Source organism: Capra hircus, chromosome 5 (assembly GCF_001704415.2).
Source record: "Capra hircus breed San Clemente chromosome 5, ASM170441v1, whole genome shotgun sequence".
Taxonomy (NCBI): domain Eukaryota; kingdom Metazoa; phylum Chordata; class Mammalia; order Artiodactyla; family Bovidae; genus Capra; species Capra hircus.
In genome coordinates this window covers 83,513,993-83,535,230 of record NC_030812.1, presented here as the reverse complement: position 1 = coordinate 83,535,230, position 21,238 = coordinate 83,513,993, and the positions used below count along the sequence as shown (strand labels likewise).

At 38.5% G+C, this 21,238-nt stretch overlaps 1 protein-coding gene across 2 annotated transcripts in view; it reads left to right on the top strand.

Annotated features, from left to right (window-relative positions):
* Nucleotides 1-21,238, top strand: part of LRMP (lymphoid restricted membrane protein) — a 54,853-nt gene that overhangs the window by 29,038 nt on the left and 4,577 nt on the right. For both annotated transcript variants that reach the window (XM_018048386.1, XM_018048387.1), the window contains 9 exons: nt 518-588; nt 3,688-3,745; nt 6,944-6,998; nt 7,082-7,109; nt 7,378-7,518; nt 10,157-10,291; nt 18,273-18,420; nt 19,310-19,353; nt 21,150-21,212. In XM_018048386.1, coding sequence (XP_017903875.1) covers nt 518-588; nt 3,688-3,745; nt 6,944-6,998; nt 7,082-7,109; nt 7,378-7,518; nt 10,157-10,291; nt 18,273-18,420; nt 19,310-19,353; nt 21,150-21,212 — 743 coding nt within the window. The remainder of the gene's footprint in view (nt 1-517; nt 589-3,687; nt 3,746-6,943; nt 6,999-7,081; nt 7,110-7,377; nt 7,519-10,156; nt 10,292-18,272; nt 18,421-19,309; nt 19,354-21,149; nt 21,213-21,238) is intronic.

Below are 21,238 nucleotides of genomic sequence, written 5' to 3'. Positions count from 1 at the left end.
TTCAGTCCCTGGATCAGGAAGATCCCCTGGAGAAGGACATGGCAACCCACCCCAGCAGACCGGCAGGCTACAAGCCATGGAGTAGCGAACTAGTGGGCAGGATTTAGTGACTGAGCAACAACAACTAAGTAATTGTTCATCCTTCTTTCATTCTGTTTCTGTAATTACACTAGTAATGTGTTTGATTAAAAAAGAGCATCAGCCTTAAAAAATAGTTTAAAAACCCTATTATTTGAAGGCCATACGAGTATTTGTATGGCAGAAGTATTTGTATTCGCACTTTTAATTTATGCCATTCCTTTTTGTAATTTCCTTGTATTTATTTGTACTGTAATGTACTTGATAATGATTTATACAAATATTCGTTTAAGAAATGTTACATGGCTAGCTTCTTTGGGAACACATATTAAACCCTTTCCCCTTAGGTGTCTGCCCACATTGCCGCCCTCACTATTTCTTCCTCTTTTCCTGGTAATCCTCCTCGCCCCACAATGTTTGGTGTGTTTCCTCCTTACAGGCGGAAGTCCAGCTCCTGAAAACATTGAACTGCAAGGCTCTGCGACTGAAGGAAAAAGCATGTTGATTCAGGTAATATATACGTGTTAACAAGAAAAGTAATGATACATTACAATGGTAGAACTGTCCCTTTAAGTTTGCAAAGTACTCTTAAAAGCATTATTTCAATGTATCCTTTCAAAATATTATGAGGTTCCTAGAATTTAGTTATAGCAATATTTTATAGATGAAGAAGTTGAAGCCAGAGCATCCAGGGTCATGCAGTCGAGTCAGAGGTGGGACCTCCTGACTCCACACTGGTTTTTCTTTCATTCATTCTTGCATTTGTTAACTCATTTATCCATTAAAGGTCTACTGGAAACAAGCCAAATATCTATCTCTAAAGTCCTCTTACATAAATGAATGCATTAATAAATAAGGCTAAATAAAAGTGATACCTATCTTAAAAATATTCTATAATTAAGGGAAGAAACATACAATTCCTCAGTAATTAGACTGCAGTTAAACTAACATTGATTTAGTTCAGCCTATTTGATTATAAGAAACAGAGACTCATGTAACTATTAATAATCCAGGTTGAGAGAAGGTTGTGACATGTATACATTTGAAGTAATGAGATAAAAATTTTATGCTAAAGGGAGTAGAGTAATTGGATATGTGGTTTGGAATAATTCTTTGTAATATAAATTATACCTAAAGTGTAGTGTTAGCTAGCAGACATGCCCAAAATAGTTGCCTCATTAAAAAATGGACAGAGGAAAATTGAAATCCTCTAGTCTTTCAAGTTGGAGAAGGCAATGGCACCCCACTCCAGTACTCTTGCCTGGAAAATCCCATGGATGGAGGAGCCTGGTAGGCTGCAGTCCACGGGGTCACGAAGAGTTGGACACAACTGAGCGACTTCACTTTCACTTTTCACTTTCATGCATTGGAGAAGGAAATGGCAACCCACTCCATTGCCTGGAGAATCCCAGGGACGGGGGAGCCTGGTGGGCTGCTGTCTATGGGGTTGCATAGAGTCAGACATGACTGAAGGGACAGGAGCAGTAGCAGCAGCAGCAGCAGCAGCAGTCTTTCATAGTAGTCTTTTGAGAAATCATTTTTTTTCTCATTTCAAAAAGGAAAAAAAAAACTTAAATAATGGATTAGAAAATGTAGTAATGGAAGTAGGGGACTGGTTAGAATGCTATTGGAATAATTCAGGCAAGATATGAAGATAGTATGAATTTAGTGATAATGAAGAAAATGAGACTTATTTAAGAGATATTTACAGAATAACATTCACAGTACATAGTGACTGGTAATCAGGGGCCTGGGAAAAGGTAAATACTCAGGTTTACAGCTTAACCTACAGAATGAGTAGAACAACAGGAGGATAGGAAAGAGTAAGAAGAATTTGTGGGGTAAATTTAATTAATTTGAGATAAGTCAAGTTTCAGGTTGATATGTGATATCATCAACACCCTGTAAGGAGATTTTATAGATAAGCTATATTCATAAACTCATCAATAGGACTCTGGGGACAGAGACATATTTGTGAGTTACCAGCAAAAAAACCAAGCATGTGGATGAGATTTCCCCAGAAAGGAGAGCAGGCAGAGAGAGAGAACAGAGGATAATGGACTCTTGATGATTCCAATGTCAAATAAGAAGAGGCCAGTGGCAAAGGAGATGGAGAAGGAACTATTGCAATGATTGGGGGACATCAGGAAAGGGAAGCCAAGGACTGAAAACCTTCAAGGAGGGGATTCTAGATCATTTTAGATGCTACAGTGAGCTTAAGTAAGATACTGACTGAAAATTATTCATTGGGTTTGGCAGTAGGGAGGTCGCTGATAACTGGGGAGGGCACGTTCCTAGGAGTGTTGGGTGCAGGGGCAGAGTAGTTCACAGACCACAAATGGGAAATGAAGAACTGGAACAACTCTGCTACAGTGTCCAACAGTGGCCAACTCTTCCCAGAAGAAGCATAGCCAGGAAGCACAGAAGAAGAGGAAAATGACATGACCGGAAGACATCATAGAATTAAGAGAGGATTAAACAAAATTAAGATTGTGTAAATATTGATACAAATGATCCAGTATTTTACCTGCATTATTGCATTTGTTATATTTTATCAAAATCTTAGTTTCAGTTGTCCAAAAATGATATGATGTGGTATCCAGGGCCCTACGAAGGAAATCTGTCTTGGCCAAAATAAGGAAATATGGAAAAATTTTGAGAATGTTAAATAATAATTATCTGAAAATAATTGTAACCTATAGCTTCTCTTTTAGATTTCCCCAGGCAGTAGAGTACAACTCCTGTTATGGTGATTCTTATTGTGTAGATGCCTTTGTAGGACAGTTGGTCAGTGACCGTAGAGTATATTCAGATGGAGTAAAAGCCAAACATAGCACAATATATATTTTTTGAAGTATAATTGCTTTACAATGTTCTATTAGTTTCTGCTGTACAATAAAATGAATCAGCTGTGTACATACATAGATCCCTTCCCTCTTAGACCTCCCTCCCACTCCTTCCCCTCCCACCTCCTAGGTCATCACAGAGCACTGAGTTAAGCTCCGTGTATTATACAGCAGATTCCTTCCACTGGCTATCTGTTTTACACATGGTACTGCATATATGTCAGTCCTAATCTCCCAAGTCGTCCCACTCTCCCCATCTACCCCTGTACCACATGTCCGTTCCCTACATCTGAGTCTCCTTTTAGCAGTTATTTTGTCAAAATTTCCCCAACAACCCATTTGGAATGCTGCGTGTGAAAGTCCTAGATTACCACCCTCTTTTCATTCATTCAGTCCCGCCTCTCCCTCAAGCTCCAACTTGTTCTTTGCCTGCGGAGACATTCCATGCTTCTCAAGCCATACGTCTCTCTCCTCCCTTTGCAAAGCATATATTTGTATCTCATTTGGCAGGCACTTAATCCTAGTCTTCTTTGTGGTAATTGGTATCCCATTTGCAGCTTTTCAGGTATTTCTGGTTTTTTTATGCCTCAACTAGACTGGAACCCCCCTTGGAGCCAGTCCTCTTTTCTTAATCCCTAACACAGTTCATGGCATACTTTGTTTTTGAACAGGGTAGGGCAGGAGAGGACAGGAAGCCAAGAAATGATTGGATACGAAGGACTTCCACTCTATGTACAGCAATAAAATCTCCTTATGTTTTTAGGAAGCCAAAAAGGAACCAGAAACAATAGATGAGCACAGAAAAGAATGTGCTGCAGGAGGTAAGGAATGTTCTCTTCCAACCCTGCGTATTAACTTTCATTCCCTGCTGGTAGGTTTTACGGGAGAGACCTTTTTCAGTAAAGAAATGGCAAGCCAACTCTTTGTGACCCTGTGGACTATAGCCTACCAGGCTCCCCTGTCCATGGGATTCTTCAGACAAGAATACTGGAGTGGGTTGCCATTTTCTTCTCCAGGGGACCTTCCTGACCCAGGGACTGAACCTGAGTCTCCTGCATTGCAGGCAGATTCTTTACCATCTGAGCCACCTGGGAAGCCCCCTATAACTCTGCATCTGTAGATAAGACCAGCCAAATACAACTAATTTTGATTCAATTTGTATCGTTTTCAGAATGCCATATTTACATTGCATTGCCTGTTAAGCCTAAAGGTCTGGTAATAACTAGTACCCTATTGTGAACTAAAAGCTGTGCCAATGTTGGGACTTCCCTGAAGATCAGTGGCCAGAACTCCACACTCCCAGTGCAGTGGGCCTGGGTTCAATTCCTGGTCAGGGAACTAGATCCCACATGGCACAGCTAAGAGTTTACATGCCTCAGCTAAACATACTGCATGCCTTAGGGAAGATCGCAGATCCTGTGTGCTGCCACTAATACACCATGTAGCCAAATAAATAAATATTTTAGAAGTGCCAATGTTAGTAGTGAATTCTCAGCAGCTCTAATCTAAGATCTTTTTTATTGTCCCATCTAAAAGCAAATAAGCCAGTATTTAAAGAATGAGTTTTCATTTGCTCCTCTCCCCATCTTCCTGTTAGGATGGAACAGTGGATAGAGTTCCACCTTTGGAAATCAAACACTATGCTCAGTCACTCTTACTTGCTGTGACTTTGGAAAGTTGTTTAACCTGAGTCTTAATTTCCTCATTTGCAAAGTGGAAATGATGAGTAAAAAACAATGTGGTGGTGATTTAGTCGCTCAGTCGTGTCTGACTCTTGCGACCCCATGGACTGTAGACCCCCAGGCTCCTCTGTCCATGGGATTCTCCAGGCAAGAATACTGGAGTAGGGTGCCATTTCCTTGGTAGCTCAGCTGGTAAAGAATCTGCCTGCAGTGCAGGAGACCCCTGTTTGATTCCTGGGTCAGGAAGATCCTCTTTAGAAGAGAGAGGCTACCCACTCCAGTATTTTTGGGCTTCCCTGGTGGCTCAGCTGGTAAAGAATCTGCCTGCAATGTGGCAGACCTGGGTTCAATCCCTGGGTTGAGAAGTTACCCTGGAAAAGGGAATAACTACCCACTCCAGTATCCTGGCATGAGAATTCCATGGACAGTATAGTCCATGGGGTCACAAAGAGTTGGACATGACTGAGCGACTTCCACTTTCAAAAATCAATGTACCCTTTATGAATAGACTGTGCTAAGTACTAGGCAGATTTCCTTATGTGCATAGTTCCATTCAGTTCTCCCCAATGCCTGTTTGAAATAGGTAAGCTGTGATTCAGTTTCATAGCATATAAACTGTAGGTAAGAAGAGAACCTACCACAGAAGGCTGGCTGTGAGGATTGAGTAAATGATGTAAAAAGCACTTAGAAAAGTGCCTGATGAAAGTTCTCATAAAAACTACTATAGAAAAATCATCCTTATTTTGTGGATGGTTTGATGAAGTTGTGACTACTTGTTCCAAGTAACTTAGTTATAAGGATCAAAGTGTTGACTGAAAAAAAAAAAAGCACAACGTAAACTTTGAGAATTACATTTTTTCTGGTAGATTTATTAAGGACTTAAGCCTGGGATATAGCTTCTCAGCTCTGAGGAACTGCTCCAAAGAGGTAAAGGAAGAGACAGGATATATAGGAGTTTTGCCAAAAAGCAAAACAACAAAAAACCACCAGGCCATCCAACATCGAAGACTACTGCTAATTGTAAAAAACCCCAGACATCTCAAGTTAATGAATTTAGCACTTTTCTGTGCATGGGAAGATACAAGAGTCTGGACTTATTACAATCATTTCTTTGTTATGCACCTTAACTGTCTAGGGCCAATATCCTGCTTTTCTCCATCTTAAATCCCCGATGGCTTGATGGCAACAACATCTTTTGTTTACTGAAATGACATGACATTCTTTGTCCACAAAAGCTAGAATTTAAACTAGGATTTTTCAACTCTAAATCTAACGCTGTTAATAACTAATATTGTGTTCTTTGCAAAATAGTGAAAAGTATCATTAATATGCGTAAAGAGTCTTATTCTGGGATTGGCCTGTAGTCAACCTGTGGGAAATGATTGGGATGTCATATTTATACTGGCTACCTTATGCGAAGAGCTGACTCATTGGAAAACACATGATGCTGGGAAAGATTGAAGGAAAGAGGAGAACGGGGTGACAGAGGTTGAGATGGTGAGATAACATCATTGACTCAGTGGACATGAGTTTGAGAAAACTCAAGGAGATAGTGAAGGATAGGGAAGCCTGGAGTGCTGCAGTCCATGGGGTTGCAACGAGTCAGACATGACTCAGCCACTGAACAACAACAATCATGTTTATTCTTACTGTTATTGTTACTATTATTATTATTATACTATTAATATTATTACTACTACTAGAATCATTACTCTTCTTGTTGTTGCTGCTTTTAAACCCTTGATATGTAGGAGGACCAGGGTACCAGAGGAAGGTATGCATTTAACCATGGAATCAAATTAAATAAACATTCAAATACAGAAAGAACAAACTGGGCTGTCCCTTGACTCTGAGACATCTTCAGGTTTCAAAGACTATTCACATGCTGAAATGTGAGCCAGTAATTTTAGCATCATCATAATCCCCAAAGCATAACATAGCACAACATTATCTTATATTAATATTTAAGCAGATGTATTATTAGCTGAGAGACATCCCAGGTGGCTCACTGGTAAAGGATCCGCCTGCCAATGCAGGAGACAAAGGTTCAGTTCCTGGGTTGGCGAGATCCCCTGGAAGAGGAAACGTCTACCCACTCCAGTGTTCTTGCCTGGAGAATCCCATGGACAAAGAAGCCTGGTGGGCTGCAGTCCATGGGATCACAAAGAGTCAGATATGACTGAGCATGCACACATGCATTTTTAGCTAGCAAGCTTCTCAGACATATGTCAATGAAATGCCTTTGTTTATTGGAGCAAGGACATAGCAACATTTGGTTGAATGTGCCCTTAGCTATTAATCCTTTTTAACCAAATACTGTTCTGTCATCTTTAATAGGTGCTGCTCTTTCCTCTGTTCCTGTGAAGTCAGTTAACTTTAGACAAAGTGACAAGTAAGTTCTTCCTCTTATAGCACGCTCACATTTTTTGTTTCTGTTGAACTATGTTTGACTAAGTTCTTTCTCTTATTCTGTAGCACTTCTGCTAATGAGAAGGAGGTAGAGGTAAGTTTCATGCAAATTTTTTTTTCTTTAATAAAAAAAGTGTTTCAGAATCACTTGCCTACAGTCCCTGTATGCTTTGCTTTTGCATAAACTGTCCTACGTGTGTTGTCTTTTGGCTTGGCCATGACAAAGTACAGGTAAAGCTCATGCATGCTAGCATTATGTCACTGGGAGGAGAAAGATATGCTTCAGTGTAATTTGGTATTAAGCTAACATATTTGACTATATCCAACGTTCTCCCCTCTCCTTCACATTATTTTGACAATAGGCCGAATTTCTCAGATTATCTTTGGGATTTAAATGTGACTGGTTCACCTTGGAGAAAAGAGTGAAGCTTGAAGAAAGATCCCGTGACTTGGCTGAAGAAAATTTGAAGAAAGAAATCACTAACTGTTTAAAACTGTTAGAGGTAAGAACCCTAACATTTGGGAACTATAGGTTTGTTATATCATTAATATAGTTTTCAAAACTTCATGAGTTTGTTTGTATAACTAAAACTGTCACCAGGTACCAAACCCTGTCTGACTCAAATGTGAATTAAATAGGAGGTAAGAAGTCACAATCAAGCTAAGATAAAAGGTTCACCAATAGAAGGGTGTAAGCAGTAAGACAAAGTAAAACAAATGTGTTTAAAGCAGTTATGTGAATCTTCTGCCATCTCTCTAGATCTTCAAATAGATTTCAGGTAGAAGAATAAGCAGAAAACAATTTTAAGCTTCAAAGAAGATAATCCAAAGGACATTTCCATTGAATTAACTGAGAAAAGAGGATGGTGACTGATTTCAGTCTTGTTAGATAATGGGCAGACCCTTCTGGAAGGTACACAGAAATGTAATAGCTACTATTCTCCTATTTTGTGAAGTCACCATACATAACAGATGGGTTGGAAAATTAAAATGGCTAGTTTTTGAAAAAGAAAAGTAAAGAAACCATGTTCTGTTTTTATTGTGGTTTAAAAAACACATAATGTAAAATTTACCATAATAACAATTTTAAGTGTACGTTAGTAGTGTTGAGTATATTCACATTGTTATGAAACAGAGCTTCAGAACTTTCTTATCTTGCTTACTGAAACTCTATGTCCCTTAAACTACTTCCCCATTCTCCTTCTCTCAGCCCCTGGTAATCACCATCCTATTTTCTGTTTCTGTGAATTTGACTACTTTAGATAGCTTATGTAAGTGGAATCATACAGTATTTGTCTTTTTGTAACTGGCTTATTTTTCTTAACTTAATGTCCTCAGAGTTCATCCATGTTGTAGCATGTGGCAGGATTTCCTTCCTTTAAAACTGAATAAAATATTCCATTGTATGCACAGACCACATTTTGTTTATCCATTTGTTTATTGATGGACCTTTGAGTTGATTCCACCTCTTGACTGTTGTGAACATTGAACATTTTTGCTATGAATATTGGTGTGCAAATATCTCTTCAAGACCCTGCTTTCAATTCCTTTAGAAATATGCCCAGATGTTGGATTGCTGGATCATATCAAGTTCCATTTCTTAAGTTTTTGAGGCGCCAACATACTGTTTTGCACAGCGGTTCCACCATTTTATAGTCCTACTAACAATGTACCAAGGTTCCAATTTCTCTATATCTTGGCCAACGTGTTATTTTCTGATTTCTGATAGTAGCTGTTCTAATAGGTACAAGATGATATCTCATTGTGGTTTTGACTTGCATTTCTGATGATTAGTATTTGAAGCATCTTTCATATGCTTACAGGCCATTTGTGTATCATCTTTGGAGCATGTCTGTTCAAGTCCTTTGCCAAAATTAAAGTAATAGATATGATTTGCAAATATTTTCTCCCATTTCGTGGGTTGCCTCTTCATTCTGTTGATTATGTCCTTTGATGCACAAAAGTTTGTAAGTTTGATGTAGTGCTCTTTGTCTACTTTTGCTTTTGTTGTCCATGCTTTTGGCATCATATTCAAGAAATCATTGCCAACTCCATTGTCAGGAAGCTTTTCCTCTATGGTTTTCTTCTAGAGCTATTTTCTGGCGCTATATAGTTTGGGGTCTTCAATCCATTTTGGATTGATTTTTTTATATAGTGTAAAATAAGAGTCCAATTTTACTGTTTTGCAGTTTTCCAGCATCATTTATTAAAGAGACTATTCTTTCTCCATTTTGTAGTCTTGGCACCCTTGTCAAAGATCATTTGACCATATGACCATTTGACCATGTGTAGGTTTATTTCTGGGCTTGCTATTCTGTTCTATTTGTCTGTCTTTATGCCAATACCATACTGTTTCGGTTACTGTAGCTTTGTAATGTACTTTGAAACCAAGACCTGGGGTACCTTTAGCTTTGTACTTTTGTTTTCAAAATTGTTTTGCTCTTCAGAGTCCTTTGAGATGCCATATGAATTTCAGGATGAGTTTTTCTGTTTCTGCCAAAAAAAAAAAAAATCCACTGGGATTTTGATAGAGATTATATTGATTTGTTAATTGATTTGACTAGTATGGACAGTGAGACAAACGGCTTTCCATTAGGAAAGCCTTAGGAAAGCCATCATCTTAGATCAATGGCACAGGTTTAAGATAAATATTCACAAGGCAATACAGGCCTACTTACCTAACCAGCTGAGGCTCACCTTGTCATCAATGGAACAGCAAATATAGTGGTCAGAGTCAAATATAATTTGAGTATATTTTCACTACTTTTCTTTAAAATTCAAACTGTGTTCTTCATATAGTGCATTTATTTATAGGAATAATTTCTTTACCACTGCCAATTAATTATATCCCATCCCATTAATTGTAGAAGAAAGATATAAACACACATGAAGGGGTGGCAAATTTGGGAATTTGAAGTGGAGGAGATCAAAATTGTATAACAGATTTTATGAACACCTCCATAGGTCTACTTGATAGCCAACAAAGATCGTAATATTTCAGTAGCATTATTTGTCTTTACTGCTGCTTTTCACCTTCTGCAGAGATAATAGAGTCACCTGAATTTACAACATAGTCAGCATTTAGAATCACTTGCTGAATTCTTGGGTTTGATACTTTCTAATACGTTACTTTCTGTGCAGTCTCTAACATCTCTTTGTGAAGATGACAGCCAGGCCCAGGAAATCATTAAGAAGCTGGAGAAGAGTATAACGTTCCTCAGCCAGTGTACAACACGAGTGGCCAGTAGGGCTGAGATGTTGGGAGCCATTAATCAGGTAACTTGTCTCCATTTCTCTAGTTACAATGAAATTACTGAAAGGATTTATTATCTGTAACATTATGGATTGTATTTCTAGGAAAGTACTCTATTTGATCATTTCAGAATATTTTTGGTATTTTGTGCTTTTAAACAATGCAGCAATAAAGATCCTTGTTTATGGATCTTCTCATTCTTATTCAGAGAGAAGTAGATTTCTTTTTTTTCAAAATTTCTTTGTGGGAAATTCTGGGAAAGATTTTAAATTTTTGAATCTATACCTAAACAGATGTGTTATATTCATCTCTCTAAATAATGTCTACACTATCACTTAGTGATTTATTTACAGTTTCAGATATTTTTTTGTTTCTTACTATGAAGATGAATATTTAGTTCTTTTATCAATCTCTCCTTCCTCACACCTAAAGCGTCTCTCACTTTATTGTTGATCTCTCTTCTTTCCTGACCAAGCTTAAATTCCATGGTCAAACACTATATTCACTCTCTTTCATGAACTCTCAACACTTTTACCTCTCTCATTTTATTCATTTAGAAAATCTACAGTCTTGTTTAATACACTTCTTTTCCTGCTCATGCCTGCATAGCTGGAAAACCTCACACCCTTATGCTGACTGCTTTCTCTTGAAATTCATCACAAATCTTAAGTGGTCCTTGGGATTCCCATCATTCACCCTGTTTCTCTTCTATATATCAATTTCATACTTTCCCTTTCCCCTGAAATCCCCATCCTGTCCTCTCCTATCTTCTCTGCCAAATGATGACTTTGCTTCCTAATTCAATAGGAAATTTGAGACAGTCAGAAGGGATCTACCAAAAGCTTTGAACCTACAAGCATCTAAACACTCAACATTGCCTTCCTTCCTAGTACCAAAGATGAGTTTTCTCTGCTATCCAAGGCTAACCATCCCACCTCTATGCAAGAGCCCGTTCCTTTCAGTTTGCTCAGACTCTGGGCCACAATTCTCCCTGCAGTCTTTCCTCTCCAGTTTTCCCCCACTCTATTGAATCATTCTCATCAGCACACAAATACTTAAATACTTAAATACTTTAAGACAGGAAAAATAATACAAGTTCAGTTCAGTAAGCAAACACAAAAAATCTTTCATTCTTTGTCCTTTGGTTACCACCCTGTTTCTCTGTTCCCATTTTTAGCAAATTTCCCCAATAGAACTGAACTCACTGTTTCTAATTTCTCTCCTCCCGTCATCTCTGAAATTTACTCTAGTCAGCCTTAACCTACTCTTTTTTCTTAACCTGTCTGCTATATTCAACATGGCTAAGCTCTTCCTCCTCCTGGAAACACTCTTAACATTTGGCTTCCAGGTACCACAATCCCCTGGTTTTTTCTCTACATCATGAATCATCATGGACCTTTCTAGGCTCATTAATCTTGATGGACCCCACGGCTTTACCTTTACACGTCTGGTCTCCATCATCACTCAGTCCCGGTACTATCCCATCTAGTCAACTGCTGCTGCTGCTGCTGCTACTAAGTCACTTCAGTCGTGTCCGACTCTGTGCAACCCCAGAGATGGCAGCCCACCAGGTTCCCCCGTCCCTGGGATTCTCCAGGCAAGAACACTGGAGTGGGTTGCCATTTCCTTCTCCAGTGCATCAAAGTGAAAAGTGAAAGTGAAGTCGCTCAGTCATGTCCAACTCTTCACAACCCCATGGACTGCAGCCTACCAGGCTCCTCTGTCCATGGGATCTTCCAGGCGAGAGTACTGGAGTGGGATGCCATCTAGTCAATTGATGACTCCCCAATTCACACACTTATCTTAAACATCTGCCATGAGTTTTAGACTAGAATCTGCTACTGTTGACATAGCACTTCCACTTGGAAGTTTGATAGATAACTTAAACTTAACATGTCCAAAAAGAAACTGCTGATGGAAGGGAAGAAAATATTTGAAGATCATATATCTAATAAGGATCTAGTTTCCAGAATATGGGCTTCCCTGATAGCTCAGATCGTAAAGATCTGCCTGCAAAGCAGAAGACCCTGGTTCAGTTCCTAGGTCAGGAAGATCTTCTGGAGAAGGGATAAGCTACCCACTCCAGTATTCTTGGGCTTCCCTTTGGCTCAGCTGGTAAAGAATCCACCTGCAATGAGGGAGATCTGGGTTCAATCCCCAGGTTGGGAAGATACCCTGGAGAAGGGAAAGTCTATTCATGCCAGTATTCTGGCCTGGAAAATTCCATGAACAGAAGAGCCTGGTAGGCTACAATCCATGGGGATGCAAAGAGTTGTACATGACTGAGAATGAGCATACATACACATACATCCAGAATATGTAAAGAATGCTCGCAACTTAACAGAAAGATAAGCAATCCAATAAAAAATGCAAAGACTTGAATAGACATTTCCCTAAAGAAATTATACAAATGGCCATTAATCACATGAGAAGATGCTTAATTGTTAGCAAATTGAAAATCAAAGCCATTTTGATACACCACTTCACACCCACTGCTGCTGCTGCTGCTAAGTCACTTCAGTCATGTCCAGCTCTGTGTGACCCCAGAGACGGCAGCCCACCAGGCTCCCCCGTCCCTGGGATTCTCCAGGCAAGAACACTGGAGTGGGTTGCTATTTCCTTCTCCAGTGCATGAAAGTGAAAAGTGAAAGTGAAGTCGCTCAGTCGTGTCCGACTCCTAGCAACCCCATGGACTGCAGCCTACCAGGCTCCTCCATCCCTGGGATTTGCCAGGCAAGAGTACTGGAGTGGGCTGCAAGGATAAAGAAAGGAAGGAAGAAGGAAAATAACTAGTGTTGACAAGGATGTGGGGAAATTACAATATTATTTTTTTATTGGAGAAAAATTGCTTTACAATGTTGTGTTGGTTTCTGCAGTATTATTGTTGCATTATTAATATAATATTTAGCCACTAAAAGGAATGAAGTGCTGATACATGCTACAGTGTAGCTGAATCTGGTAAATTTTATGCTATAGATGCTAGACACAAAGGTCACATGTTGTGTGATTGTGTTTATATATAGTATCTAGAGTGAATAAATCTTTAGGGAAATGTAGAAGATTGGTGTTTGCTAGCTTCTAGGGTAAGGAGGTGAGTAGGAAGTAACTGCTTCGTAAGTATGGGGTTTTATTTTGGGATGATGAAAATGGGGACTAGGTAGAAATGGTATTGTGAATGTACTGCTGCTGCTGCTAAGTCACTTCAATTGTGGCCAACTCTGTGCAACCCCATAGACGGCAGCCCAGCAGGCTCCCTCATCCCTGGGATTCTCCAGGCAAGAACACTGGAGTGGTTGCCATTTCCTTTTCCAATGCATGAAAGTGAAAAGTGAAAGTGAAGTCACTCAGTCATGCCCGACTCTTAGCGACCCCATAGACTGCAGCCTACCAGGCTCCTCCGTCCATGGGATTTTCCAGGCAAGGGTACTGGAGTGGGGTGCCATACTAAATGTCACCAAATTGTTCACTTTAAAATATTGAATTTTATATTGTAAATTATACACTAGTATAAAAAAAGAAAAAATACAATAAATATATATTTTGTCAGGTTCCAGTTCAAATAAAACTGTAAATAGATGTTTTTGAGACAGGGAAATTTGAATATGAATTAGATGATATTAAGGTGTTTCTGTTTATGTTGTTAGAAGTGATCATGGTATTATTATTTAAGGAAATATACTCCCATTTTTCAGATACTTATTAAAATGTTTAAGAGTTAAATAATATGATGTCTGTCACCTGTACTTTAAAAAATAGCATTCAAACTTTGAGATGAAACTTACATGCCAAAATGTTGACAGTTCTTGAAACTGATTGATGGATGTATGTGGATCTATTATGTATTTTTTGTGTCTGTGGAAATTATCATAATATAAACAATTTTAATTTTTAAAAGGAGATAAATGATATTAGATCTATATTATCAGTAAAAATTATTATGCCCATGTAAGTTCTATTCATAGCAGATACAAGTAGTCTTTTATGATTTTTCCTTCTTTGCACAATGTTTATGTTCTTTTTGGAGTTAATAATTTTACTTTGCCATGATTGTTATGCTTAGTTGTCTGTTTACTTATCTCTAATTTATTCTTAACCTCTCAGTAGAGTCTAGATTTCACAATAGATACACATTCATCAGATAGTCTGTCAATTTTTTCTTTGAGTTGTTGCTTCCAGGGACTTTTGACCTGTCAGTCTCAACTGGCGTGTGTGTGTGTGTGTGTGTGTGTGTGTGTGTGTGTGTGTGTGTGTGCGCGTGTGCGCGCTTGCTCAGTTGTGTACGACTCTTTGCGACCCTGTGGACTGCAGCCCACCACACTCCTCTGTCCATGGGATTTTCCTGCTGAGAACACTGGAGTGGGTTGCCATTTCCTACTCCAGGGAATCTCCCTGATCCCAGGGATGAAACCTGCATCTCTTGTATCTCCTGCATTGGCAGGCAGATTCTTTACCACTATGCCATGTGGGAAGCAAATTCTTAAATGAAGACTTCTTTCACTTCTCTTTTGAGTTAAACTCCATTTCCTGAACCCATGCCTTCTTCTTTGTTGGTTTATTTTTCTTTATTTTGATGGAACATCTCACCCAGTAACTTTCCAAGAAAAAGAATGCCTGGGAGGTAAACTTTTTGAGATGTTATATAACTGAAAATTCAAGTATCCATTCTTACGCATCTTTACACTAGCTGGGTAAAGGATTTTAGGTTAGAAATCATTTCCTTTAGAATTTTTCTTGCACTGCCTCCTTTTCTTCTTAGCTTCTGGTGTTGGTATCAAATTTTGATGCCATTCTGACTCTTGAGCTTTTATTTATAACATATTTTTACTTTCTAGAAGCTTTTAGAATATTCTCTTACCTCTACTGTCCTTCCCTGGCATGGGTTTATTTTCAGCCACTATTTTAGGTCCTGAGTGGACATAAATTGACAAGTTATGCCTTGAGTTCAGAGATTTTCTTGAACTATTTCCTTTTCTACACCTTGTGAACTGTTTCTACATCTTCTATACTTGCATTCCTGTTTTTTGGCTGTGGGATCTCCTGAACTGGTCCTTTCTCTTCTCTTTTCTACCTTTTAGTCTTTTTGCTCTAGTTTCAGAGAAGTTTCCTCAACTTTATCTTGAGACTCTTCTCTTCAGTTATGTATTTTTGTTATATTTCTAACTTCCAGGCTTTTAAAATTCTCAGATCCTAACTTTTTTTTAATCTTTAGAGAAGAAGATGCACTTTTATATTCTCTATTCTATTCTGCCCTGTGCTTCTTTTTTTAAAATATAAATTTATTTATTTTTATTGGAGGCTAATTACTGTACAATATTGTATTGGTTTTGCCATACATCAACATGAATCCACCACAGGTATACATGCGTTCCCCATCCTGAACCCCCTTCCCTCCTCCCTCCCTGTACCATCCCTCTGGGTCATCCCAGTGCACCAGCCCACGTTTTTATATCTTGTTCCTATTTCACAAATGTAATGCTTATTCTTCTCTGAAGATATTGATAGCTTCCTTGAAGTTTTCATTTTTCTGTAGTTTATTTCTTTCAGCTTGTTTTTTCCCCCTGTATTTTTATTTTCTTTTCTGAGGTTAGAGGCTTGCCTCTGACTAGTGATGATCCATTAACTAGTCCCATTAACTGATTGAGAACTCGGGATGTGTTAGGCGGGGAAGCTTTTTCCTGGTTCTGAGGTTCACACAAGCTAGGAGGTTTCACCAGCATCCTCTTAATGCCAATAGTTTTAAGACTTTCATCCTGCAGTGTTAAGATTCCTCAAAGAAAATTTCAACTGCCTATCTTGAGAGTATAATCCTGGCTACCAGTGTTTGGTAGTTAGAAGAAGAATAAGGCTTTGTATCTTAATATTCAGCATGTATCAGCAACAGCCACGGAAGTGGAAAAGGTCAATTTTTGTTCCAATCCCAAAGAAGGGCGATGCCAAATAATGTCCAAACTATTGTACAGTTGTGCTCCTTTCACATGCTAATAAGATTATGCTCAAAATCCTTCAAATTCAGTTTCAGCAGTATGTGAATGAGAACTTCCAATTGTACAAGCTGGGTTAGAAAAGGCAGAGGAACCAGAGATCAAATTGCTGACATTCACTGGATCATGCAGAAAGTAAGGGAATTTAATAAAGGCACCTACTTCTGCTTCACTGACTATGCTAAAGCCTTTGACTGTGTGGATCACAACAAACTGTGGAAAATTCTTAAAGACATGGAAGTACCAGATCACCTTATCTGTCTCCTGAGAAACCTGTATGTAGGTCAAGAAGTGGCAGTTGGAACTGGACATGGAGCAGCTGACTTGTTCAAAATTAGGAAAGCCTATTGTCACCCTGCTTATTTAACTTATATGCAGAGTACATCAAGTGAAGTTGCTGGGCTGGATGAGTCAAGCTGGAATCAAGATTGCCAGGAGAAATATCAACAACCTCAGCTATGCAGATGATACCACTCTAATGGCAGAAAGTGAAGAAGAACTAAGGAGATTCTTGATGAGGGTGAAAGAGGAGAGTGAAAAGGCTCACTTGAAACTCAACCCCAAAAAAACTAAAATTATGACATCTGGTCCCGTCACTTCATAGCAAATAGATGGGGAAAAAGTGGAAGCAGAGATAGAATTTATTTTCCTAGGCTTCAAAATCACTGCCGACAGTGACTGTAGCCATGAAATTAAGACACTTGCCCATTGGAAGGAAAGCTATGACAAACTCAGATAGTATATAAAAAAGCAGACATCCCTTTGGTGACCAAGGTCTGTATAGTCAAAGCTATGGTTTTTCCAGTAGTCACGTGTGAATGTGAGAGCTGGACCATAAATAAGGCTGAGTGCCAGAGAATTGATGCTTTCAAACTGTGGTGCTGAAGAAGACTCTTGAGAGTCCCTTGGACAGCAAGGAGGTCAACCAGGCAATCCTAAAGGAAATCAACCCTGAATATTCATTGGAAGGACTGATGCTGAAGCTCCAATACTTTGGCCACCTGATGCAAAGCTAACTCATTGGAAAAGACCTGGATGATGGCAAAGATTGAGGGCAGGAGGAGGAGGAGGCAACAGAGGATGAGATGGTTAGATAGCATCACCAACTCAGTGGACGTGAATTTGAGCAAACTCTGGGAGATAGTAGACAGAGGAACCTGGCATGCTGCAGTCCATGGAGTCATAAAGAGTCAGACATGACTTAGGGACTGACCAACAACAGACTTTTGCTTAAATCTATTTTTTTCTGTAGGATCCATTCACCATCAACTGTTACTGCTCAATCCACAGACCCTCTGTTCAAATCTCTCCAGATATCCACCATTTTTAGCCTTTCCCCAAAATGGTAGAGGGGCTCAGCTGACCTGAGTAACAGAGGGGATCTGTGGATCTAATTGCTTTTTATACAGATTTTCAACTCTGTGTGTGTTTTACCTCCAAGCTTAATTCCAGACATACCATTAATTCTTGGGCATTTGTGGATTTCTGTGATTCAACCCAGGTTTCTTCCAGACTTTTCTTACTTTTTTGTTTTTTAAGGTTTAGCTTTTCAGGTCTTTGTCATTTACCACTAGTCTGTCTACTTGGCAAGTGTTCAGAATTTGGTTGCTATTCTATCCTCTTCGATTCTGATTACCCTTGTATGCCTGCCTGCTAAGTTGCTCAGTCATGTCCAACTCTTTGCAACCCTATGGAATGTGGCCCACCAGGTTCCCCTGTCCAAGGGATTCTCTAGGCAAGAATACTGGAGTGGGTTGTTGTGCCCTCCTCCAGGGCACCTTCCTGACCCAGGGTCTCTTTATGTTTCATGCATTGGCAGGTAGGTTCTTTACCACTAGCAACACCTGGGAAGCCTTTACCCTTTTACATCCATGCCTTTAAAACATAACAACAAAAAAACTTTCATCATCACTTTAGTGGGAGTTATGTCTGGGATGAAGACAAGAGCATGTATCTTTTAACTGGGTATTAAGGATAGTATTTTCTATGTAAATTTGTTCTTTTTTTTTTTTTTTCCTGCTAGGAAAGCCGGGTTAGTAAAGCAGTTGAAGTGATGATTCAGCATGTAGAAAATCTGAAGAGGATGTATGCCAAAGAGCATGCTGAATTAGAAGAACTGAAACAGGTTCTTTTGCAAAATGAAAGGTCTTTTAACCCTCTTGAAGATGAAGGTAATAAAAGTTTAAGATAATAGTTACATTTTTCTAACATTCTCCTCTTTCATTCTCTCTTACTAATTCTTATTATACACTGTCTTTAGTACAACACCCTTTATGTTAAGGTTGTTTTAGACGAATATAAAAAGGATATAATATATAAAATAATATAAGAAGTAACTCATGCCTGTTATTTATATAGCCCAAAGTAAGATGTCAGCATACAAATTAGGAGACAAGTATTTTATGGTAGACACCAAAAATTCATTAAATTGTTGATATGAGAGAGTATATTTAATCCAACTCATTGAGTTGACCCCAGTGTTGTCCTACTTAGGAACTGGCTCTCTCCATGCATAAAACAAGGCCCCATAGTATAAATGAACCACTTTCATCAACAGTGGTTTTGTATCCCTCGAAGAAGGAATGACCATGGCAGAATGGTGTCTTGGTGAGTGTCTTGGGAAATAGACTACTGAGAACATGCAAAGTGTCTCAACAGAAGGCCTATATATACCTTGTAATAATTTTATTTTAAATAGATAATATAAATGTTCATAAGCAGAATATTCATTTTAATGATATGTTCTCTGTCTTGTAAAAGTAATAATGTTTGGTGATCTTCTGATCTGTAATTTTGGGCTCATTTCTTCAGCATACATTCATTTTGTGCCCTATCTGTCCCAGACAGGCATTGTGGCAGTGACACAGAGGACTGTATTTCATTGGTTCAGATATTGTTTAGAATCACCAAATAAATGACAACTAGATATTTGCATTGTTCAGTAGTCGCTAGGTTCCTAAATAGTTTCCGACTATTACTTTTCTTTATAAGGAATTAAGACCATTATGTTCAATTGCATATGTTAATTCAAAAAATATGCAAATGTGTTTTCCCTTTCAGATGACTGCCAAACTAAAAAACGTTCATCTTCTGTAAACTCGAAGGTAATTACCAATTCACTTAACAAATGTCTATCAAATGTTACAGATGAGATGATTTAAAAATATTTTTGAAGTAACATGGCTTTAAATGTAAATCATAAAGCAACAATGATTTTAAGCCCTATATGTTATACGCAGTGTGCGTTTATGTATATGCTTTTATACTTCTTACAATAATTGTATGTAACAAGGCTTCCCAGGTGGTGCACTTGGTAATGAACCCACCTGCCAGTGCAGGAGACTCAAGAGACACCAGTTCCATCCCTGAAAGATCCCCTGGAGTAAGAAAGTGGCAGCCCACTCCAGTATTCTTGCCTAGAAAATTCCATGGACAGAGGAGCCTGGTGGGCTACAGTCCATAAGGTCACAAAGAGTGGGACACGACTGAGCATGCACACGCACTAAGTTTGCCTGCAGTGAGAAGAAAGTCAGTGTAACAACAGTTTCTCTTTCATGTGAAACCAGAATTGGGAATAAGCAGTCTAAAAGCGGCTGAGCAGCTTCACAAAATGTTTAGGGCCCAGTCTCCTTCCCTCTTACTGAATCATCACCCTCAGAGCTTTGCTTCCACCTCATCGTCTAAGATAGCTTTGTCAGTTCTGAGTACCAAGTCCTGGTCATTACTCAATATATTGTGCCATATTCCAAGAAAAAAGAATAAGGGAAACAGGGGTTCTCTCTCTCTCTAAAGACACTCCCTAGAAGTCCCAGATAACATTTCTCTTTTCATTTTTGCTTGGAAACAAGATGACAACAGAGCTTTTATTCTGGAGACTCTATGTGCAACTGAAAATCAAGAGGTCCGTTACTAAAAAAAGGAGGAGGGAGGGTTGGAAAATGGGATATTGAAAGTCAACCAGCAGTTTTTGTCAGTTTAAAAATCAGGATTTCACAGAATTTTTGAGCAAGTGAGTTTAAAAATCACTCCATCTAAATTGATCTTTTGCACAGATGAACCAAAGCACTTTCACAGAAATTATTTGTTTAGTTATGATCCTGTAGTGATAGAACCATGATTAGAACCCAGATTCCTGGACCACAGTTTAATTTGCTTGATGTTCAGCTAACCTATAAAATTAAATTAGGGATGATAGTTTGAGAAAAGAATTCACATAAAAATTCTCATTTATTTCCTACATTTACCATATTTTTATTTCCTGTAGTCCCACTTATTTCAACTTTAAGAGTCACAAAATATGACATAACATTTTCCTATGTAAATCTCAAGGCTAAGGTATAAACAACATCCATTCATTAAAATGTCATACTTATCCTTATATGTGTTAGATGGAAAAAAATGAAACCATGAAAAAAGAAAGCTCTTAAATAGATGCATATTTATCTCCTCTTGATTTGGGGAAATTTTTCAAAGCATAAAAGAAATGGCAGCAAAAGTGAGGAAAAGATGAAAAGATTTGGCTGCATTAACTACAAAAATGGTTTTTGCCAAGAAGTATCTTTAGCAAAATTAATATGAGCAAAAATCATAAACAGGTGGTTCTCAGATCAGATACATAGTTATTCAACATAGAAAAATGGTGTTCAGTGTTACTATAAACCTAAACAGAAAACCTTGTATTCCTTACTTGATTGGCAAAAATTATCCAGTGTTGGAGAAGGTGGAATATAAACTGGCAGAATATTTCTGGAAGGAAATTTGGCCATAACAAAAACCTTGAAAATATGTCTCCTGTTTAACTCAGCAATGGTCAGTGTACACACAAGAATATCCATCAGTGTTTCATACAAAGATAAAATATTTAGAGTTTTCTAAATGTACATTTCCTCCCTTTGGGTAGCCATCTTCTCTTCGAAGAGTGACCATTGCCTCTTTGCCCAGAAATATTGGAAATGCGGGAATGGTAAGCAAATTCCTAAGTGTTCTTAG